General features: G+C 37.9%; 1 protein-coding gene across 3 annotated transcripts in view; it reads left to right on the top strand.

The window, feature by feature from the left end:
• The window catches only part of cep89 (centrosomal protein 89), a 50,430-nt gene that overhangs the window by 3,264 nt on the left and 27,312 nt on the right, over positions 1–19,854 (top strand). For all 3 annotated transcript variants that reach the window (XM_029497842.1, XM_029497841.1, XM_029497843.1), the window contains exons 5-15: positions 681–732; positions 1,826–1,933; positions 2,752–2,895; positions 3,567–3,709; positions 5,178–5,261; positions 7,329–7,432; positions 8,587–8,702; positions 8,801–8,981; positions 9,794–9,961; positions 12,896–13,037; positions 15,449–15,538. In XM_029497842.1, coding sequence (XP_029353702.1) covers positions 681–732; positions 1,826–1,933; positions 2,752–2,895; positions 3,567–3,709; positions 5,178–5,261; positions 7,329–7,432; positions 8,587–8,702; positions 8,801–8,981; positions 9,794–9,961; positions 12,896–13,037; positions 15,449–15,538 — 1,332 coding nt within the window. The remainder of the gene's footprint in view (positions 1–680; positions 733–1,825; positions 1,934–2,751; positions 2,896–3,566; positions 3,710–5,177; positions 5,262–7,328; positions 7,433–8,586; positions 8,703–8,800; positions 8,982–9,793; positions 9,962–12,895; positions 13,038–15,448; positions 15,539–19,854) is intronic.

Here is a 19,854-nt window from a genome sequence, read left to right as displayed (position 1 = left end):
GATAGAGTTCTATTCCTGCCTTTGTCCTGAATATTGCTACCTTTAGTTGCTAACCTATATGGGTCCCACTGTGATCCATTCCTCTTTTCAGTTTTTTTTGCAGGCTATCACAATTACTTGGTGTTTTATTCACAATATTTCTCAGTCATAGTTCCATGAAAATATTTTCATAACACACAGCAAGCTGTTGAACATACATTGTAGTATGCAGTGAAGATTTTTATGTTTAGCATAATGATATACCACCCTACAATCATCCACATGAAACATCTCGCTAAAAAATATACAAGATGGAGGATTATATAACATGATAATTGTGTATTTTATGCCGTTGAACATCATTTTTTGCATCAAATAGTAGAAAAAACCCGCTCTTCTCACACAATGTGTTTCATTCATTGCACTTTTTCAGCTGCAATGGTTCTTTATATTGAATTTTTCACTGTCATTAACATTGATAAATGTGTCTCTCTTAAATGTGTCTCTTAAGAACCACGAAAATAAACATGCATGGTTGTGTGTATTTTCATTTTAACAATTACCGTAAATGCAGTGGTCTCTGAAATTGACTTGCACACAAGGGAACTAGATAGTAGGGTTTGGGAAATTACTTTGAAAGGACCTACTCTATTTCACTTTGTCTGACTGACTGCTTGTCTCTCAACCTGTCTGTCCTTCAGATCAGAATGTCCTCTGCAACTGAGATGTCTGGCAGAGGAGTGCCCTCTCCAGGTACTGAATTCATACAAATTGGAGATGTGTGTGTGCACAGAACTGCACTCAGATCTTTTAAAAATACATTTAGAATTTTGGAATGAGAGGCAGTCAAACTGTAATTTGTATTCATATTTTTTTTTAGAACTGATCCAGCAATGGCTGGTGCTGAGACCCCACACAATCAGTGTAGTATAAAAGCCTCAAAACGATACCATATTATCATTTGTATATTTATCACCCTGTTTATTTATATATGATGTTGACCCATCATTAGTGTCTAGCTTACAAACTGTACTTTAAATTAAATTGTAGTCCTCTGAATTGATATTAAAAGTATTATTTTAGGGGATTTTATTTATTTAGTCTGATGACAATAAATTGCAGAGAGGCCAACAATAAGTAAAGGGAGAGAGGGGCGGTATGAGATCTAGCATAGGTCTCCGGGTACCATATAATGGCAAAGTGAAAACACAATTTTAAGCAATTTTGGCTAATTTATCAAAAATAAATAAATAATGAATTGAAAGATCATTAAGACTCTGGTCATCTTTTAGTCAAAGCATTTCAGTTTATGCCGTGGGTGTATGGGTAGAGCACTTTCAAATGAGTATGCTTTGAATTCAGAGACTTCAGACTTTCTTTGTTAAGTGTTCCTCCTAGCAACTTGATAGTACAGCTCTATCAACACTAGTTAGGTGATGCAAAGAAAGACAGAAACTTTATTTCCCAAAATTTGTCAGACCTAGCTACACCCTGTGCTGGATCACAGCAAAGAAAAAGTATAGAGCCCCCATTTAACCAGCATGAACATCTTGATAGCCGTAATGTAGCTTAACATCATTATGGCTAAATGGAAAGCCTCATTATAGTTAATATTTTCAGGGTTGGCCTCATGTTTTTGTCAGTGCTAATTTAAAACATTTTTATATATCCTTGTAATTATCCTATCTTAATTTCTAAAGTGTGTATACAGACATCCTATAAATCAAGCTGCGGAGAAAATCACTCTTGTATACAAATATGCTGTAAAATATGGTAATATAAATAAGTCTACAGTCTTTTCACAAATTGAAAGATGGCATGATGTTTTTGTGGTCTTGACTGACAGATGTTACTGAGGCACCCAGTTTCCAGTCTCCTGAGGTCGGCTGTGATTGTTCCAAGAAGAAAGCCTCAATCAGGGAGAGCTCTGGCAGTCAGAGAGATGGATTATCAAGTAGGTGGAGCCCCTGAAGTTGTGATTTCTGTAGTTGAACTTTAAAGAAACAATTTACATGTTTCTCTTCTTCCCATGTTCTAATCTACCCTACATAGACAACTGTTGACCTAGATCTCGCCAGTGTCCTCCTTGTAGATAGTCAGTGAATTTTATACTATAATAATGTAATATAATAAATACATTTTATGTAATGTGAAGAGGTTTTTTTTTGGGGGGGGTAATTCAGTCATAACTAAAGATTCACTTCCAGCTGCCTCATACTACTCTTGAATGCATGCACATGTCCCTTCTGGACAAAATGTTATAGCAGACCAGTGTTTTCTTTGAGAACTGCAGACTGTTTCTGTTGTACATTACTCTTTGCCGTGTGTTCAGGACAGTTTTTGTGCTAAGATATACATGAGCAGCATATATCAGGCAAGGTGTATACCCGGTTGCATTTACTGTTGTCGTGAGCATATATCTATATAGCTGTTTTAAATCCCCAAATGTGGAGAGCTTCATCAATTAAGATGAAATGTAAGTTCCACCTGTTCCTTTCTGTTTTTGTGAATTTGAATTTAACTTTGATAAAATGGAGCCAAATCCATATCAACCAATTCCATGAAATATGATGCATGAGACAAGAGTCAAATCATTATAGTTTATTGACTGTATAGTTATGTGTCAATGAGTCTCTGCTTCATATAAACATTTTTGTTGTTAGGAAAGAGTGTCTACATAAGTAATTATTGTATTCAATTGCTATGAATAGTGTTTTTTCTCCTATTGTGCATTGTACTGCCATTTAAGGTGTATACCTTTTTATATTTCAGCTGTTCCAGCCTTTCCAACCACTGTAACACCCAGCCAACCCAAAAACCTGGAGTACCCCACCCAGACATCTTTGGGACCCAGAGAGGCACATAGTGAGGTGCAGAGGAAGACAGTACGCTCTCCAAAGAAAACAAGAATGGCAGGTGAACAAAATCTACTTGCCGAGAAACTGCAGTGGCTTGAAAGAGAGATCAATTACAACCTAGCCTTCACAAACCTAATGTTATCTAGAGTGGAGGAGCCTGTTAGACTGTTAGTGCTGGAGGAAGGACTAACAGAAAGAACGGGTTGAAGGGACATAAGAAAGAGAGAGAGAGAGAGACTGATGCATCTGAATAGGTGAAAGGAGAGAGGTGGACATAGTGTGCCAAGTAGATGAATCTTTCTATCTTCCCAAAATGAAAGTGAATAATTCAGATAGTTTAAAAGAGGATTGGAAATTGGCGGTCTAAACAGGCAGCAGGTTACGTTGGTTGATAGTGACTCTGACCTCCTGTTGTGGAGGGGCAAGCCATAGGAAACTTGCTAGCCATTCTGCTTCCAGTCTCTGCTTGTGTCACAGTGATTTTGAACTTTATATTATACTCTAAGGGGTGAAATTCTGTTTTCATGGAATATCTCTCTCAGTCATCCTGCAGTACACTTGTCTTTTTTTTTTTTTTTTTTTTTTTTTTTTTGGGATGAGATTTCACCACTACTCTCTTCTTTCCTCTTAATACTATACTGCTCCCCTTGAAATCATTAGTTTGTATTATGGATAACATTATTATTTAATCCTGAAAAATATTTATAACCTGACAAACTGTGCTTTCAGGCATTCAGGCAGAGCTACAGAATTTGAGGCAACATGCTCAGGCACTGGTGGATGAAAATGATGCCCTCAAATTGACAGTTCACCGTCTGAATGTTGAACTGAGCTGCAGCCAAACCCCCTTCAGACCACTGTCAAAACAGGAGGTATGACAAGCTACAAGGATTAGTCCCTTTACTTATGAGTAGTACCTAATTTTACATATGAAGTGACGTTCGCATTTTATTTATCTCACTCCGTTCTCTTTTTTATTTATCTCCCCCTCCGCCAAGTTCTTATTTTTGAGTCTCTTTGGAGTTTTTGATGCAGAATGTAATCAAACAGTTTTGTGGCAACACCCTTTATCACATTTATAAAGTGATAATTGATGAGTCTTTAAACCTAGTTGTAGTTTACATGGAATAGAGATTAGCATATGCTTATAACATCTTCCCTCTGTCTAACTAAAATCCGCTTTTACATTGAATCTGTTGCAAGCACTTTATCGCCCCTGTTTTATCACAAAACAACATCTTTGCAGTCAAAGGTGAAAGTCTGCCTTTGAATCAAAACCCCGCTGAGCTTTTCTTTCTTTCTGTCCTTCCATCTGAATTATTGGACTAAAGAAGTCCCTTGTTCCCTTCTGTGGCATGTTGTCTGTCTGTGCATGTGTAATGATGATATGCGTACTGTGAAAACACAGCACGCATATCATCATTACCAGTTTCCTCAGTAGCTGCATGTCTCTGCTAGCCCTCATCATGAACAGCTGATGTATTGCTGAAGGGAGAAGAAAAGTAAAAAAGATTTGGAAATAGTACAGTACTGTAAAATAATGAAGTAATTAGAGAAAGGAGAACTATGAATAAGTCCAATTATTTCCATTGGTCACATAAACATTGTCATTTACTATTGAGTCCTTCTTATTGTTATAAAATGGTAATGTTCTTTGTATGAGGCGAATTGCTTAATTGTAGACATCAGTTATCTTTGATTTTGTTCTGTCACGAAGACTTGACCCCTGGTCCTAGTAGGATATTTTTAAATATGTAACAGACAGACATTTACAAATCGCACACAGTACTGACCACTGGTATGATGATGGTATGCTGACTGGAGTCTCCTCTGGTAGGGTAGTATCTGTATGGCATTATTTCTCTAATATAGCAGGACAGTAATTTAACCTTTTAAGTGGCTATTAAATTTTATGATGATCAATGCGCTTTGATGTACTAGTTTCATGGAAAAGTATCTTTTAATATGGCTAGATGATGATTTGAAACAGTTATTAAATTAAAATGGTTGACCTGTCTTCTGCATTTCTATCTCTACTTGTTGATTGAAAGAGTGAAATCATACGTGTGGAAGCTCAGCATGAGTTTCACCAGAAAATGGCATGAAAAAGAAAGAAGCATGCCTCATCAGTCACATAACCAAATCAAATACTGTTGATCTCTATCTGTCTACAATGACTGGAAAACCTGCTGACCAAATAAAATAAAATAATAAAATCGTTTAGATTTGCCAGCCACTATGGCAAGTGAGTCAAAGTGATTTTCTTGCCTTTAGTTAATCATTTATAGGAATAGATGTCTTGCTCTGATGTAATAGCTAATTTTCTGTTTGTTTTTGCAGCTTGATACAAAGTATCTATCTCCCCTGCTGCTGTCGTATGAAAACAAGATAAAAGAGAAAGATTCACTTCTGCAAAGTACACAGGTAAGGTGTGTATGACCCATGTATGTTTATCCGTTTCCGTGTCACAGGGAGTGCTGGAGCCAATGAAGCTCACATTGGGTTTTTATTTACAACTTAATTTGAATTACACTAAGGTAAGAGGAGCGAGCTTACCGGAAAAAAGAAACGACCAGAATGAGAAACGCGACGCACGCTGCATGCAGCCCTATCTCGTCACACAATCACAGTTTCTACACCATAACCCTATGAAATGGGGCAGATTTGAAACATTTAGTTTATAAAAAGCTATTTTAAAATGATGATCTAGTGATGTGGCCTAGGGGTGTGCCAAAAAATTTATTAATATAAGAATAGCGATTCTCATTTACTACGATTCAGAATCAATTTAAAATGTCCCAAAATCGATTTTTAAAGAATAAAACAAATCTGCAGGCTGTCTGCCTCCATTTTGGATGCAGGACGTCCTGACGTCACCACGGAGCCGGTTCTGGAACATACACATGCGCAGTAAGCACCAAAGCAAGGAGGAAACTACAATAATGGAGGAAGGAGAGATTCAACCAGTCTCGTCCTTGTTGAAGATTTGCACTCATTTTGGTTTTTACCGAGCCCTATAAAATCCACTTTTCTTTTTCCCAAATTCCATTTTAATTTATTTTAATTTTTTTTTTTTTTTTTTTTTGAGGATTCCATTTTTAGCATTTTACGCAAATTTCATCCTGAGACAGTGTTTTAATTAATGCAATGCAGACAATTTCTTCAGTTATAACTGAAAAATTTTATACTTTCACACATACGTTCCTTTTTATTCCAAAGACTGAGGTCCAGTCTCTGTGGAAGGGTCTAGTCTGCTCTTGCCTTGTCTCTAGTGGGGTCTGGTCTCTAGAGGTGGGTGCAGTGTCTTGTCTAGTCTGGTGTGATCTGGTCTAGTCTCTACTCTGGTCACCGTTCCTTGCTGTAGCCCAGTCCATTGTTAACTGTTGAAAAAATTGTTAAAAAATATCGATGTGTCACCTCCAGTCGTTCAGTGGGATAATTTCTCAGAAATGATTAAAAGCAGAAGGGACAGTGGCAAAGACCCACATATGTGTTTTTCATTGAAACCTTTCTTCTCTGGTATAGCTAATGTGTTAAAATACTCATTCGACATGTTGAAATAATATTTTAAGCTAACTTCTGGACAGTGATTTATTTATTTATTTTTTTAAATTGTGCTGCTTTCCCCTCTGGTGGGCGTGGCCTTTGAAGTATGACGGGTTGCTCTGTCTCTATCACAGGACGCCCTGAGGAGGATTTTCCTTCAGTCCAACCACGGGTTTTGACTCATATTACTCGTGTGGTACTTTTACTCGTCATCTTAGCTTTCATGACAATGTTACATTTGTTCTATTATCAAAGCAGCAGAAAGGTCAAAATGTAATGTGCTTACTTAAAGACATAGGCACCCCATAGGGTCAACCCTATTGATTATTCATAAAGGCGTTGGCATGTTTGTTTGTTTTTTTTTTTTTCAGTCTTTGCTGTTTCATTAAAATTACATCATGTTGTTGCGTTAAAAATTATTGTGAAGGATGTTCATAACTCAAATTATAACTTGAGAGACAAATGGCAGCTGCCTGGTACAGTATTTGTAATAAGGTTTTTTTTTTCCCCTTCCAGAAGCACAAATTTTGTCTTAGCTTGAAAATATGTTATTTCAGCTGTCATAGAAATGGCAAAAATAAGAAAATATTGCATGGCGAATAAATTGTAGATCTTTGGATTTCCCCTACTGCCTTATTTTGTTGGTATGAGGCGAATAAAATCCAAATTCAGCATTATGTGGGAAAAAAAGGACTTTCATATATTAAACAAATGAGATGGTAATGAGATTTACTCTGTAGGAGTGTTTGCATGATGGTAGCAGTAACAGCACCAACAGGAGCACAGTTGTACGAAGCTCCAGTCCGCATCAGTGATGCCCTCTCAGTAGACGGATCCATAGCTTTTGCAGTGGGGTGGTGTTGGAGAATTGGATCTATTTTCTTGCTGTTGTTTTCTCATCTCAATTTAAAAGTTGTTAGCTTGCATCTTGTCTGCTTGTAACAGGAGGAGTTGAAGACTTTGCATGTTCATATAGAAGAGATGGTCAAAGAAAATAAGAGACTCCACGATGAAATTGCAAAGGTCAGCGGGGTCAGCCAGAAGGACTGGTAAGAAGAAATCTATTGTGCGTGCGTGTGTGTTTCTCCAGCATTGTCAGCACTCGGTTGACTGTCACCACTCATTCTCCTGAGGTAGTGGAAATACCCACTTTCTTCTCTCTCTGTTTTTTTTTTTTTTTTTTTTTTTAAATCCATTCGCCTATATCCTCCCTTTCTCTGCACTTTCTTTCATGATCCACCTGTTTTATAATGCTGAGACCTACAAATTTAAAATGTGTTCTCAGTTGTCCTAATTAATAGTTTATGTATTGATATTAAATCCATTTTCGCACATTTTCATGTGTTTGGCAACTTGTCGTATAGAGACTTCCTCAGTTAGCAAATCTCTAAATACACTAATACACTCATTACTCAATTTATTCCTGGCTGAAAGCCGTAAGCCAAATAGCTGTTTACACTACATTTGTTTGTATATAAAAAAGTAATCATCAAAATGACTCAGTCCTTTCACCCTCTTTAGCTTGATGCTCATTCCACAGGCTTTCAGGTTGAATGTGAAATCCTGTTTCTCACATGCTTGCAGTTTCATATAGTAAGAGGTCATTGATTCTTTTTCAGTGCATGGAAGCATACAAAACTAGTTGTGAAGATAAAGAAAGCGCATTTAATCTAGTATATAATTGTTCATTTCCACACTGTTAGGTTTGAATGTATAGAGGTCATAAAGAAAAATAAGTCATAGTATATACATACCTTACCTGAAGAATGGATCATTAAATACAGCCTAAAATGGTGAATGTACAAAGATTATTTTAAAGCCGCCATATAAAAAGAGATGATGCGTAGTTATCAATCAGCAAAAGGCTGAAAAGATTTATTTATTTATTTTAAAAGAGATGAATGATTCCCAACAGGCTTTGGATTATTTAAAAAATAAGCTTTAAATTTTATTTAGTGTGAAGTGATAGGAGAGCACAAACCAACTCTGAATTTGATTGCCTATAGCTCGAGCAACAAGACTAGTCATGATACCTGGGTATTTTAAAAAGTAACAAAAATTTATTTTAATTTTAAATTGTGCACATGTAAATGGAGACGGTTGGCTTTTAAAGTAAAAGTGACTTTTCTGTTCATTAAAAATCAAAACAGTGATCGATTGTGTTTGTTTTTCAAACTAGACATATTCCCTCTTTCTTTGGCAGTCATCAACTACAGAAACAAGCCATTTTGGTTTTGAAGGAGAACCAGGTTTTGACTGATCAACTGGAGGCTCAGCATGTTAGGGCCAAGGCCAACCAGAGTAAACACCACTCTGAAGGTACTGGTATAATGAGGGACTTTAATGTACAAATTCAGGAAAATCTTATATAGACTTTCCATTTTACTTTTGGTTTCCTCTCCTCCTTTGTTCTACAGTTTCTAAAGTATCAAAACAACTGCTATTGTTAGAAGCAGAAAATCAGCATTTGCAGGAGGATCTGGAAGCGAGAAGGAGGGAGGTGCATAAATATATGAGGGATGTCCAAGCTTTGCAGGCCCGCCTGAAGGATGCTGTCACCTGGGATGAGCACTGCGACATCACTGGGAAACTCAAAGGGTACTGCAACAGTGTCTTATATAATTAAATATTTCTTATTTTGAAATATTAATGAGCCAGAATGAACATATTCTCATCTCCAGAGCTTGGACATAGATCTAGTGTTTTTTGCTGAATTTGGGATAAGAACTGCACATAAATCCATAAAAGTTTACATTAGTAATGCAAAGTCCCACCAGTTGTAATTTAGGTTCACCCCAGCAAAGTTTTAGTTCAGTTTATTATTCATGCAATGTGTGGAGAAACCAGAAGGATTTAGCAGAAAATGAGTTTTTGATGCATTATGTCCTCTGCTTTGTTTCATTGTTGGGCTCACCTCTCACACAGAGTGGAGAGGAGCAGAGGAAGGACAGGTTGACTTTAAGTGCAAATAAGGTTTTCCAACAGCTGTTAAATATGTTTACAGCCAAACATGGAATGATGTTTACTCCAAATGTCTGTATGGCACAATATATGTTTTTCCAAATGCCCACAATGTGGAAACGGTAGAGAAGATTTTAGCTACTGCACTTTCAAGGCTACTGTCAAAACATTGCATTTGCAGGAGCATTAGGAGCAGCATCACCCAGTAAATTAGTAAGGTAGAAAGTGAATAAATTGTGTGAACAAATCAGGTTTCTGATAGAGTAGATGATCCTGGAAGTGTGGTCCTGCGACTGCTATAACCTACAGCTGGAAAGTGCTACTCAAGCCTTCCCTGCCTTACCCACTTCAAAACTGCCTGGCCCTTAAGGCTGTCGCTCTAGTGAAACGCTGATTATGTGCCAGGTGTTGTCATAATTTATGCAATAAAGTCTGTTCTTTGCTATCAGGCAGCTGGAGCAGCAGGAGAAAAGGAGCAAGAGTGAGCTGGACCAGCTGCTTCTCAGAGCGTCCAGTCTGCAGGAAGAGAATAGGAGTCTGGCTCTGGACAAACTCAATTTGACTGCTGATTTGAAAAGAATGGAGGCTAAGCTTGAGCTCAGCAGACAAGCCAACAGGTAACACAAACCTAATGTTTTTTGCTTGTCTGCATCTAACACGAGTCCTGGTGCATGCCACAGAAGTCCCTGATGGATTTGCCTTTTCGAGATGTGTTTGGGCAATTAAGTCATCACAGACATGTAGCTTATGCTACTGGATTTTTTTACTGTAGATTCAAGTAGTCATTAAAATAGAAATTGTACACTTCTGTGATCAGGGCATTCCTAAGAAAGAAAACTTGGCTCCCGCTGACCTGTCTAAATAAATAAAGGTTGAGGATCCACTGCAAATTGCCAATATTGCTGCTGTGGAGTTTCCAGTTCTGCTCGACCGTACATGTTCAAGTGGAATCTGAGGAAGAAGTGACTTGAATCTGGATGGTCTCAAGTTAAACAATGTATTGCATGAGAAGTAGGAACACAGCTGTGGTCTCTATCCCTGTATCACAGAGAAGAATTTATCTTCTTCGGGCAGGTCCTCTGCGCCCTCTAACATAGCTCTCTATTTCTTCATCAGGACTAGTTATTCTTCACTGAGACAAGTGCATGGGCTGGGCCATGTGAATCAGCTGTGGAGAGAGCTGTCATTGGCTAGGCAGCATCTGCTTCTTCAGTGCAGTCAACAAAGGCAACTATTGTAACAGTACTGTGAGACTGTAAGCAGTTTCATATCAAGCTGTATCCTTTCTGGGGAAGTCGTGCGATCCTCCTTGTACAACCATACAGAGCATCAAGGTCAAACTGATGTCTGGAATATTAAACATTCGTTGTTCATGAGTCTACACTATTCTGCAATGAGCAGTAAACAAAAAATATATATATTTACATTTCAGCAGTAAACTAAATGTATTCACAGTAGTAGATACATTTTAGTCTGAAGGATCTCCTCCCAAATCTACTTAATCAGGGCATCAGTGAATTCCTGGACAGTCTGTGGCAGAACTTGGTGGGTTCTATTGGGTTTATGGCAGGGCAACATGGGGCAGTAAATGGCATCAGTGTCTTCATCATCCACAAACAGTTTATACACTCTAGCCACATGATACCAGGCATTGCCCTGGACAAGGAGGAATCCAAGGGTCACTGCCCCAGTGTAAGGTCTGACTGTTGCTATGACGATATTATTGTGTATCTAACAACAGGGTCAGGGTACCTATGGACATTACATGAGGTCTGTGAGACCCAACAAGTATATGCCCCCCAGTCAATCACTGACCTACTTCCCAACCGGTCACGCTGGATGATTTCAGCGGCATCATGTTTACCACAGTGTCTCCAGACTCATATGTCATATATGCTCAGTGTTAACCTGTTCTCATCTGTGAAAGGAAGAGAGAGCCAATGGTAGACCTACCAATTCTGCTTTTCACCTCCATGCTCTTCGGACTGTGCTGGGAGACACCACAAACCTTGTGGCCCCACGTATGGATGTGTGCTGGTCTACCTTTGAAAACTTAGTGGGGCCCAAGTTGAATTGACTTGTTGTTACACTGGGAGCAGTCTGAGAGCATTGTGCATTCATTAGTTCTGTGTAGTCTCAGATTAGTATTTGGTTTTTTATGTCACAGTAATAAGTAATTTTATTATGTTGTTAAAAGAAGAATGTACAAAGCACCTCATGTCTTCCCCAGCTCTTTTGATGGTATAATGACTTAATATAATTCTTGGACTAGCGCTACCCAAATTGAAAGTTTGTTTTTTTTCCCCCCCACTACATTTTGATCAGAATGTTCACATCTCAGAGCATAACAGCAGTCTTTTACCCTGCAGTAACCCCCTGCAGGTTTCACCCGGGTACTCCCATTTCCTCCCACGGTCCAAAGACATGAATGTCTAGGTATGAGTGTGAATGTGGGTGGTTGTTAATTTCTTTGTATCTCTATGTATTGGCCCTGCGATAGACTGGGGACCTGTCCAGGGTGTACCCACCCATTTAATCCTTGCATCTTCGTAGAAGGATTACATTTTTCTGTATTGCCAAACGCAATGAAGAAATTAAGAAATTTACATACAGTCTGTACATACAGTATAGAAGTAGAAAGAGTTATACTTTTTTCTTTTTTTTTTCATCCTGGCTGATTGCTGTGTGTGTAACATATGTGCCATTAGTTAGTGTGTTAATTTTTTCGAGTTATGATATGGAAAATCTTATTTATAAAAATAAACAAGAAAAAATGTGAATTCCTTCTCAAATAAATGACCAATAATTAAATCTTAAAGCTTTTTAAGCCACTGATTAGTACCTTAGGTTAAACCTGAAGGGAAATTTGAGATGGTGATTCTTGTACAGAAGCTCAGCGTTGTAACAGCTGGAGCCATGCTCAGAAATTTTGTCCCTTCTTTAGAGTGTTATCCTATGCTCAAATAAATGCTCACTCCAAAAATGAAAATAAAAATGATCATGGAATTCTTATTGTAAGAGGACGATGTTATTCAAAATGCTGTACAAATAGAAAATGGTGTTTTTGGAATGGCAAGTAAATGGATCAGGTTAATTTCCTTCAGTGGATCATTTATTTTGTGTCCATGTTGCATTAGCTCTAAAACATGTCCCGGTCTCTTAATTCTTGCTCTGCTCCCTGTAGGCGAGCTGAGATTGATTTTTGCCTTTCTCATTCTTTAGCGTGAAGGTTTTGAAGAGGTGTTTGATTAACCAACAGTGTTTTCACCTTGCCTGCTGCAAGCTGACATAGTCTCAAGATATCATACAATAAACTCCTTTGCTTTTCTGTTATTTTTTCTTATGCTCCTTAACCTCTATTATATTTTAAAGCGTCCTTTTATGCTAAATCTTCCTCGTTCTTAATGTTTCTTCCTCTTTTTTGTCTTCCTCCTTTCTCTCTCCATCCCATAGTTTTTTTTTCTTTTTTCTCTCTTTAGTCTTTTTCTAAACCATTCATTTTAATTTCCTTTACCTGTTCTGTTCTTCTCTTCCATCTCCCCACCATCCAGGAAGGCTGAGAGAAAGATGAGTGTATTGAAGCTACAGAGGAATGAGTGCGTGTTGAAGGAAGAAAATATTCGACATTACCTGGGAGCTGTAATTTCTGTGGCGGAGCACATTTCCCAGGAGCGAGACCAACTGTTAAACATGGTACCATTGTTTCTGCTGACACTGAATAATGTTGTAGAATTTATTGTATACATTACACATGGTACTATGGACGTCCTGATCCTAGTGTGGCCAGGTACGTCCACACAGGTAAATGTTACCCGTGACACTCTCTATCACTCATTGCACAAAACTGGAAAAGGCCAAGCTATTAATGAATGAATGAATGAATTATTTAATTAATTAATGCTGAGACTTACGTGTCCAAACCTGGTTCTTTGCAAACTATATGTATTAAAGTCCTTAATATAGATATAGATATGGATTGGATGAAAAAAAATTATTTTCTGACATACCTAACAATCAACAAGCCAGAGGGACAATTGTTTTGGAACCATAGGTTTTATTTAACCTTCAGGCTTGGGCTAGCAGTGTCAGCATTTGGCAGCGTACGGTGAATGAAACGCAGACACCAAAACTATGCAGGTCTACTTTGAGAGCAGTAAACTTGGTCATTAAACCAGCATGCAGGCAGGTAAGGTCATTAGAACAGGAGCAGAGCTGGACAGCACCAAAGGAAAAAGCTGCCAGTCAGGAACGAATGAAATGCTACAGCAACCCGGCAAAGTCTGAGGAATGTCTGTTAACTATGCTGCCTTTTACATATGCTAATAAACAATCTCTAAAGACAGATTATCAAAGGTAATAGTAGTAAGATGCAGGAAACAACTGCATTTCATTAGGGTGAGTGACATGGTTTACATGCTGGGCCATCTAAATAACCAAGAGTCAACACATATTATGGAGATAAGTAATTGAACTTGATGTTCCAATAGATCAAGCTCTCAATTGAGAGAGCTATCACAGTTTGATTTGGCTGAATACCACAGAATTTCAGTGAGACGTCAGATCTTTATCTTCTTCCCTCTCCATTGTGAGCCTCTGTTAAACTTGCTAACATGTCCTTTTATGGGAATATTTAAGTAAATGTTTAGGAATCGGCCAGAGTGTAATTTCTTTTCAGAGCTGCTAGTCTTTGAAAACCCCAGCATTGAACTATGTCTATGCTGAGCTTTCATTCAATTCCAGAATGTGCCTGATGGCCAGAAATGAGCTTCTGCCTTAGTAAACATAAATCGCGGGTGTACCCTGAAAGAAAGAGTTTTGGAAATGTTGAGAATATTTTGAGCACCATCATTTGGCCTCATACCTTTTTAAAGCGATGACACATTCTCCTACATTGGTTACTCTGCCAAACCAGTTTGTTTTTTTTTTTTTTTTTTTTTTTTTTTTTTTGTTGTTGCCTAAAACCAAGCTGCAAGTTTGATCAAAGCTTATCATCAACTTAAACTTTTACTTACTAAACACAGTTTTAGAATGTCTTCAGCACTTTTTAGCAATTTTCAGTTTTCAGCAAGAAAAAACACATAACTAATCCCCATATTATAGGAGCTCTTCTTGCTGAGGTTGTGAAGTTTTGTATTGATTAACAGAAGACTGTTAGCATTCCATGAAAAGCATCTTTTCTTTTTTTCTGATGCCTGATACCTGCTTGGAATCACAACATTGCCTTTAGTTGTACACTGTCAGGTCAGGCAGTTGTTAGTGATGCTCCTGTGAAGCAGAGAAATTGACAGTTAATAAAACATTGAGCTTGACTTTCTCTGCATGATGTTTCTACTTATAGTGCATACGCAGCTTATTAAATAAAAAATAAAACCTAATCTAAAAATATGGGTGAAGGAAGCACTGCAGTACGCTCTTGCCCCTGTTGGCTCCATGTCTGGCAGGAGAAAGTTTCCATGGTAAATGTTAATAGATGCAGGGACTTTGTCATATCTGTTTAGAGGATAACCAAGAGCTTGTAGAAGGTCAGACTGACACAATACTAGAGGGAGCAGGTCTAAAGCTAACAAGAGCGTGTGTGTGAGCGTGTGTGTGAGCGTGTGTGTGTTAGTTATTATTGTTTATATGTTGCATTGTCAGGAGAGCAGAGATGTTTTCAGGCTTAAAGAAGATATGAGAAAAGTATTGAAGTTAATTTCACCTACACTTAGCCACTTTAAAACATTTGACACTGAATGTTTCAAATGTACATTGTACAATTAGGTAGTCAGGGTACATATGATCATTACATAAATGTGCACTGGATGTCTTTCATGTAGACAGAAATTGTCTCATTGTTTAGATTGATTAACATTGCTAACTTGTCATATTTTTCTTTGTCCTTCATATTTACAGTTGTAATCCTTTCATTCTACAAAACTGTGGTTTGTGGCAGATTTTGTTCCTATCTGAAGGTTACTGCAGGCTAACAATCCTTTATTCTTTTCTTTTAGCCATCTCTCCCATAATACTTATTTCCAATATCCTTCATCCAACTGTGTACTTCACACCCCTCTATGCTCCATCTTAGATCAGTAAATTCCCATCTTTCCTCTCTACCTCTCCAGGCTTCAGTTCTTCAGCGGGAAAAGCAGGGATTCCTCAGCAGGATTCTCCAAGGCACAGTGCGGTTTGGAAAGCTACAGGAAGAAATCAAAGTAAGTCCCCTTACTCAACCAGGACTTTCTCAAAATCAACCCCTGCAAATTATGCATTTTATATAAATAAATATTAATAATCGTCTTTTTGAAATCATGCTCACTGACTAGAATTGATTCATCTGTTAGTGCCTTTATAGTAGATAAGGGATTTAAAGAACTAGAAATGTTGAGCTCAGTAAAAAAACCCAAATAAATAGAATGAGAGTAAATTTAACCTGAACCCATGACAGCTTGTAAGGCTTCGACTTTGGTCCATTGGTGCAAACCTACACTTCATTTTGCCCAGGACGACCCTCCACTCTACTTCCTATTGATTAGGCCACTCCACTGCACTTGATAAATCATGTTATCAGCCTTTAGCTCAGTCTGGCAATTTAGATTCCATCTCTCAAGAGTAGTGTATATACGGTCTCTAAGGACTTTACTTTTAGATCTTTATTATAGCACAAAATGACACCATACATGGTGACTATGTAAAATGTAAAAGATGACCTTATGACATTATATCTCTCCATGCACTTTATTTCTACTGCTTTACTTTACATGCTTTCTGCAAGGTGATACTGGTGCGTCTAATAACTGCCATTTTGCCAGCTGGAAATGTACTTGTATACTATTAATTCTAAGGACTATATGTGTCATGCACGTACAAAACTGATCTTTACAGGTAACTTTCAAAACAGAAATGATTTGATACACCCGACTTATAGTTGGCAGACACAAGCTCCCCTGCTCAGATCATAATCAGAAGGCTCCATGTTGGGCAAGCAGGCAGTCAGGTTAACTGGGGAGAATTTGAAGCACTGCATGTAGTATGATGCAAATGTGGGCAGAATCTTGCAGCAATAATTTATTTTGTCAAAGATTTCTTGCTTGTTGTGTAGGTAATTGTACAATGATGTTTTTTAACTGCTGTAGATGATGTAGAAGATAGCTAAAGCAGACAGACCTTTTTTTTCTCCTCATCTCTTCTGTGACAGAAATTACACAGATTCTACTGCTTTCCAGAGATATAAAATGGAGCTAATTCGAGGAGTTGCAATGGCAACCTTTTTGACATGTACTCAGTGTCATTATGACTTGAAACTTACCACTGGTAATGCTAACAGTTGTGCCTCAACATCAACTGGTACGGCAGCTTTGTGTTTATTAATCGTGTGAATGTGAACAATTAGTCTGCCTTGCTCTAGAGTTAATGTTGTCTGTCTGTTCCAGTAGTCAGCTGCTGTTGTCACTCACACCAAAGCAAGGAAAACATTTCAGAGCCTCTGACAATTTTATTACTGTTTCTATAGCAACAGCCCAGAGGGAAAGATGTGTGTGTTTTTGTGTGTGAATGTGAGTTTTGCTGTTGGTGATCCTACCATTGCAAGAGCTGAACTGTAGTGAATGATTTTACTTCCTTCCTCCCCCTGTACTTGAATGTTCTCCTTCATCTTCTTCCAGAGAAATTAGGTTAGGTAAGACAACGCTCATTGGTGGAGTTCTACTTATCCATTGTTGGAATTGTTGAGGATGGAGTGGAGCTGTATATGGTGCATATATTGTCATATAAATGTCCATGCACAGTAAATGAGTCGTGTATTCAGTTGATCGTACTCTAATGAACTATTTACAAGTCAATGGAAGTGTAAAAGATTCTCTCAGATTTCAGTTTGGAAGGTCAGTGGTTGTGGCCTCAATTAAATTTCCAATGTTATTCATTTTATGATCGACTGTTTTACCTCCTGCAGTTAGATTTTCTATCCTACAGTCCCATTGGTGTTGCACTGCATCTCATGGGATGGGAATTCATTTTTGCTGTTTGTTTGTTTGTTTTTTTTTTTCTTTACTCATCTCTGCCTATGCAAATAAAATTTAGCGCATTCTAAATTCCAGCACTTGCTTTCTTGCAATAAACCTATGGTAACTGATATACTTGATATGCTTGCTGATCATTTAAAAAGACAGGGATAGTATGTTGTGAGTGGTAAAAAGAGTGAACTAATTGTGCGTGCATTATTCACGTGTAATCAAAATTCATGCCTCAGCTTCTCAAACACCTGAAAGTGTTGAATATTTCATTGTATGCTTGGATAAATATAGCCAAGTCACAAGTTTATATGACCCAACCTGCATGAGACGACCTACATGCAGTGATTTAAATCAGCAATTTAGGGTGGACAGGGAGGACAAAATGCAGGACAAAATATCCTCACCCTCAACTACGTTATTACAACTGTTCATTAACACAGTTAGGTCTGTGGATAATCTTGAGGAAACAGGACAAGATGTATTGGTTAGTTGTTGGAGATTTGGACTAATATGGTAAGTCTCTTCTGCCATATAGAAGAGATTTTTTTTCAATGCTCCTTGGCGCTCTTGCTGAGAGTGATGAATGGCAGAGTCCTGTAGATGTTGGACAGTACAACCAGCAGGACACACGCTCCATTGAAAAGCATTCTGTCTAACAGCTTTGCCGGTCAGGCAGAAAATAAAATCTCTTTCTACTGTCTGACCTGCTGCCACTGTCTGTCATCTCTCATTTCTGTCATTTTTTTCTGCCCCTTTTTATTGTGTTTCCAGTCGAATGCACTGTATAAATCAGTCTGGGGAGCACTTTATGGCTTGTAACTGTATATTTTTTGACCATTATAGCGGTTAAAAAAATCATTGGCCAATTGATTTTTGTCACATGACTCATCTGTAATAACGGAAAGAAATTGTTGTCTCTTTCTTTTGAGCTGTCACTATTTTTTTTATGCATGACAGAGATCTCAGCAGCCAGAACTTTGTCCTCAAGCTTAGGAAGGATCATGGAAACTCCCCCCCAAGAAAAAGTACTGCAGATTTTTTTTTCATTTTTTCTGTGACAGAGCAAATGAGCACTCACCTTTTGAAATTGTTACAATGCATTTAACAGTATATAGTCTCTTTGTGCTTGTTGAGAAAGAGTATGGATTATTAAACAGTTTTGATGACAGTTGTTAGATGTGCTGTCCATTAAAAAGTGGACTTAATCCGCAGCAGTGATCATAAATAAGTGCACAGTGAATGTGTAGAAAATAACTGTCCATTTATTTTTCACTGTTTCGTAGCATTTTAAAGCTGATTAGATCATAGACAGAGACAAAGGAAAACATGAGAGAGAGTAAAGAGACAGGCAGAGTAACATTGATAGAAGTTGACAAAGAAAAGCAAAAAATTATAAAATGAAGAATGGCACTATTAAAGTATTAACAGGACTTAGACGCAAACCATTTAGCACAACACAATTTTTACTCAAAATGCTACATTCCCTTTTTTTTTATGAAAATCATTACCTGAAGTCTTTAATTAATAATCAGCTAAGGGCCCACAATTATAGGGGTTCTACTTAACTCCTAAAAATAAAATGTAAATGGTAGAAGATCAAAGAAAGTTGGCAATTGTCAAATTTAAACCATTGCTCCACCAAAGCTCACCCAGAACTAGACCACCATGCTCATATACTGCAATATATCATAGCTGCATGGTCATCATAGCTCATCACCACTCATTGAGAAGACAGTACCACTTGTTGTAACAGAGTGGTATAAGAACAATGATAGAACAGTTTGAAATTATACTTAAATGTGTAACGCTTGTTAAAACACCACCCTTGTTTATTGTCACTTTTGCCAAGCCGATACACATGAGACAGCATTTCTCTTACAAATGGCACATAAAAAATGAATAACCTCACAAATTCATGTGGCTGATGTGTGGCAGCATATGTATATCATAGAGGTCTCACATAGCCATAGAACACAACTATACTTTTGAGTCAAATGAGCTTTTCAGAATCTGTGCATGAACAAGATCAGTTCACAAACTGGTACGGGCTGGACTGTGTGGAAGGTTATTCGTATTTTTCCCAGTTTCATCCTTGCATCTGTTAACCTTCCTCCCACTCTCTGTGCTCACACTCAGTATTTTGTCTCTGCTCAGAACTGGTATTGACATTTGCCTCAGGTGATTCAATCACAAGTAAACAGCTAAAAGTTAAATCAAAATGCTCCCAAGACACGTTGAGACACATTTAACATCTGATTACACACGTTTGGATGTGGTCTTCACCATATGACTAAATTCTATTAGCATAATGAATACATGTGTCCTGGGCCACACAGTAAAATGGTTTTTCTCTCTCCGTCTCTGTCTCTTTCTGTCACACAGAGAGACAACAACATTTAGGCCTGTCCACTTGTAATCACATCTCTGAAGATGTTGATGCCAGGACAGGAACAGAGCGTTTGATACTGACACATAGTTCATTAGGACTACATGGTAACCAGCAACCACTTTCAAATGGC

The sequence above is a fragment of the Echeneis naucrates genome, chromosome 3, assembly GCF_900963305.1.
Source record: "Echeneis naucrates chromosome 3, fEcheNa1.1, whole genome shotgun sequence".
Lineage (NCBI taxonomy): Eukaryota > Metazoa > Chordata > Actinopteri > Carangiformes > Echeneidae > Echeneis > Echeneis naucrates.
Note: the sequence above shows the minus strand (reverse complement) of the source record. Positions and strands in the feature narration are given on the sequence as shown.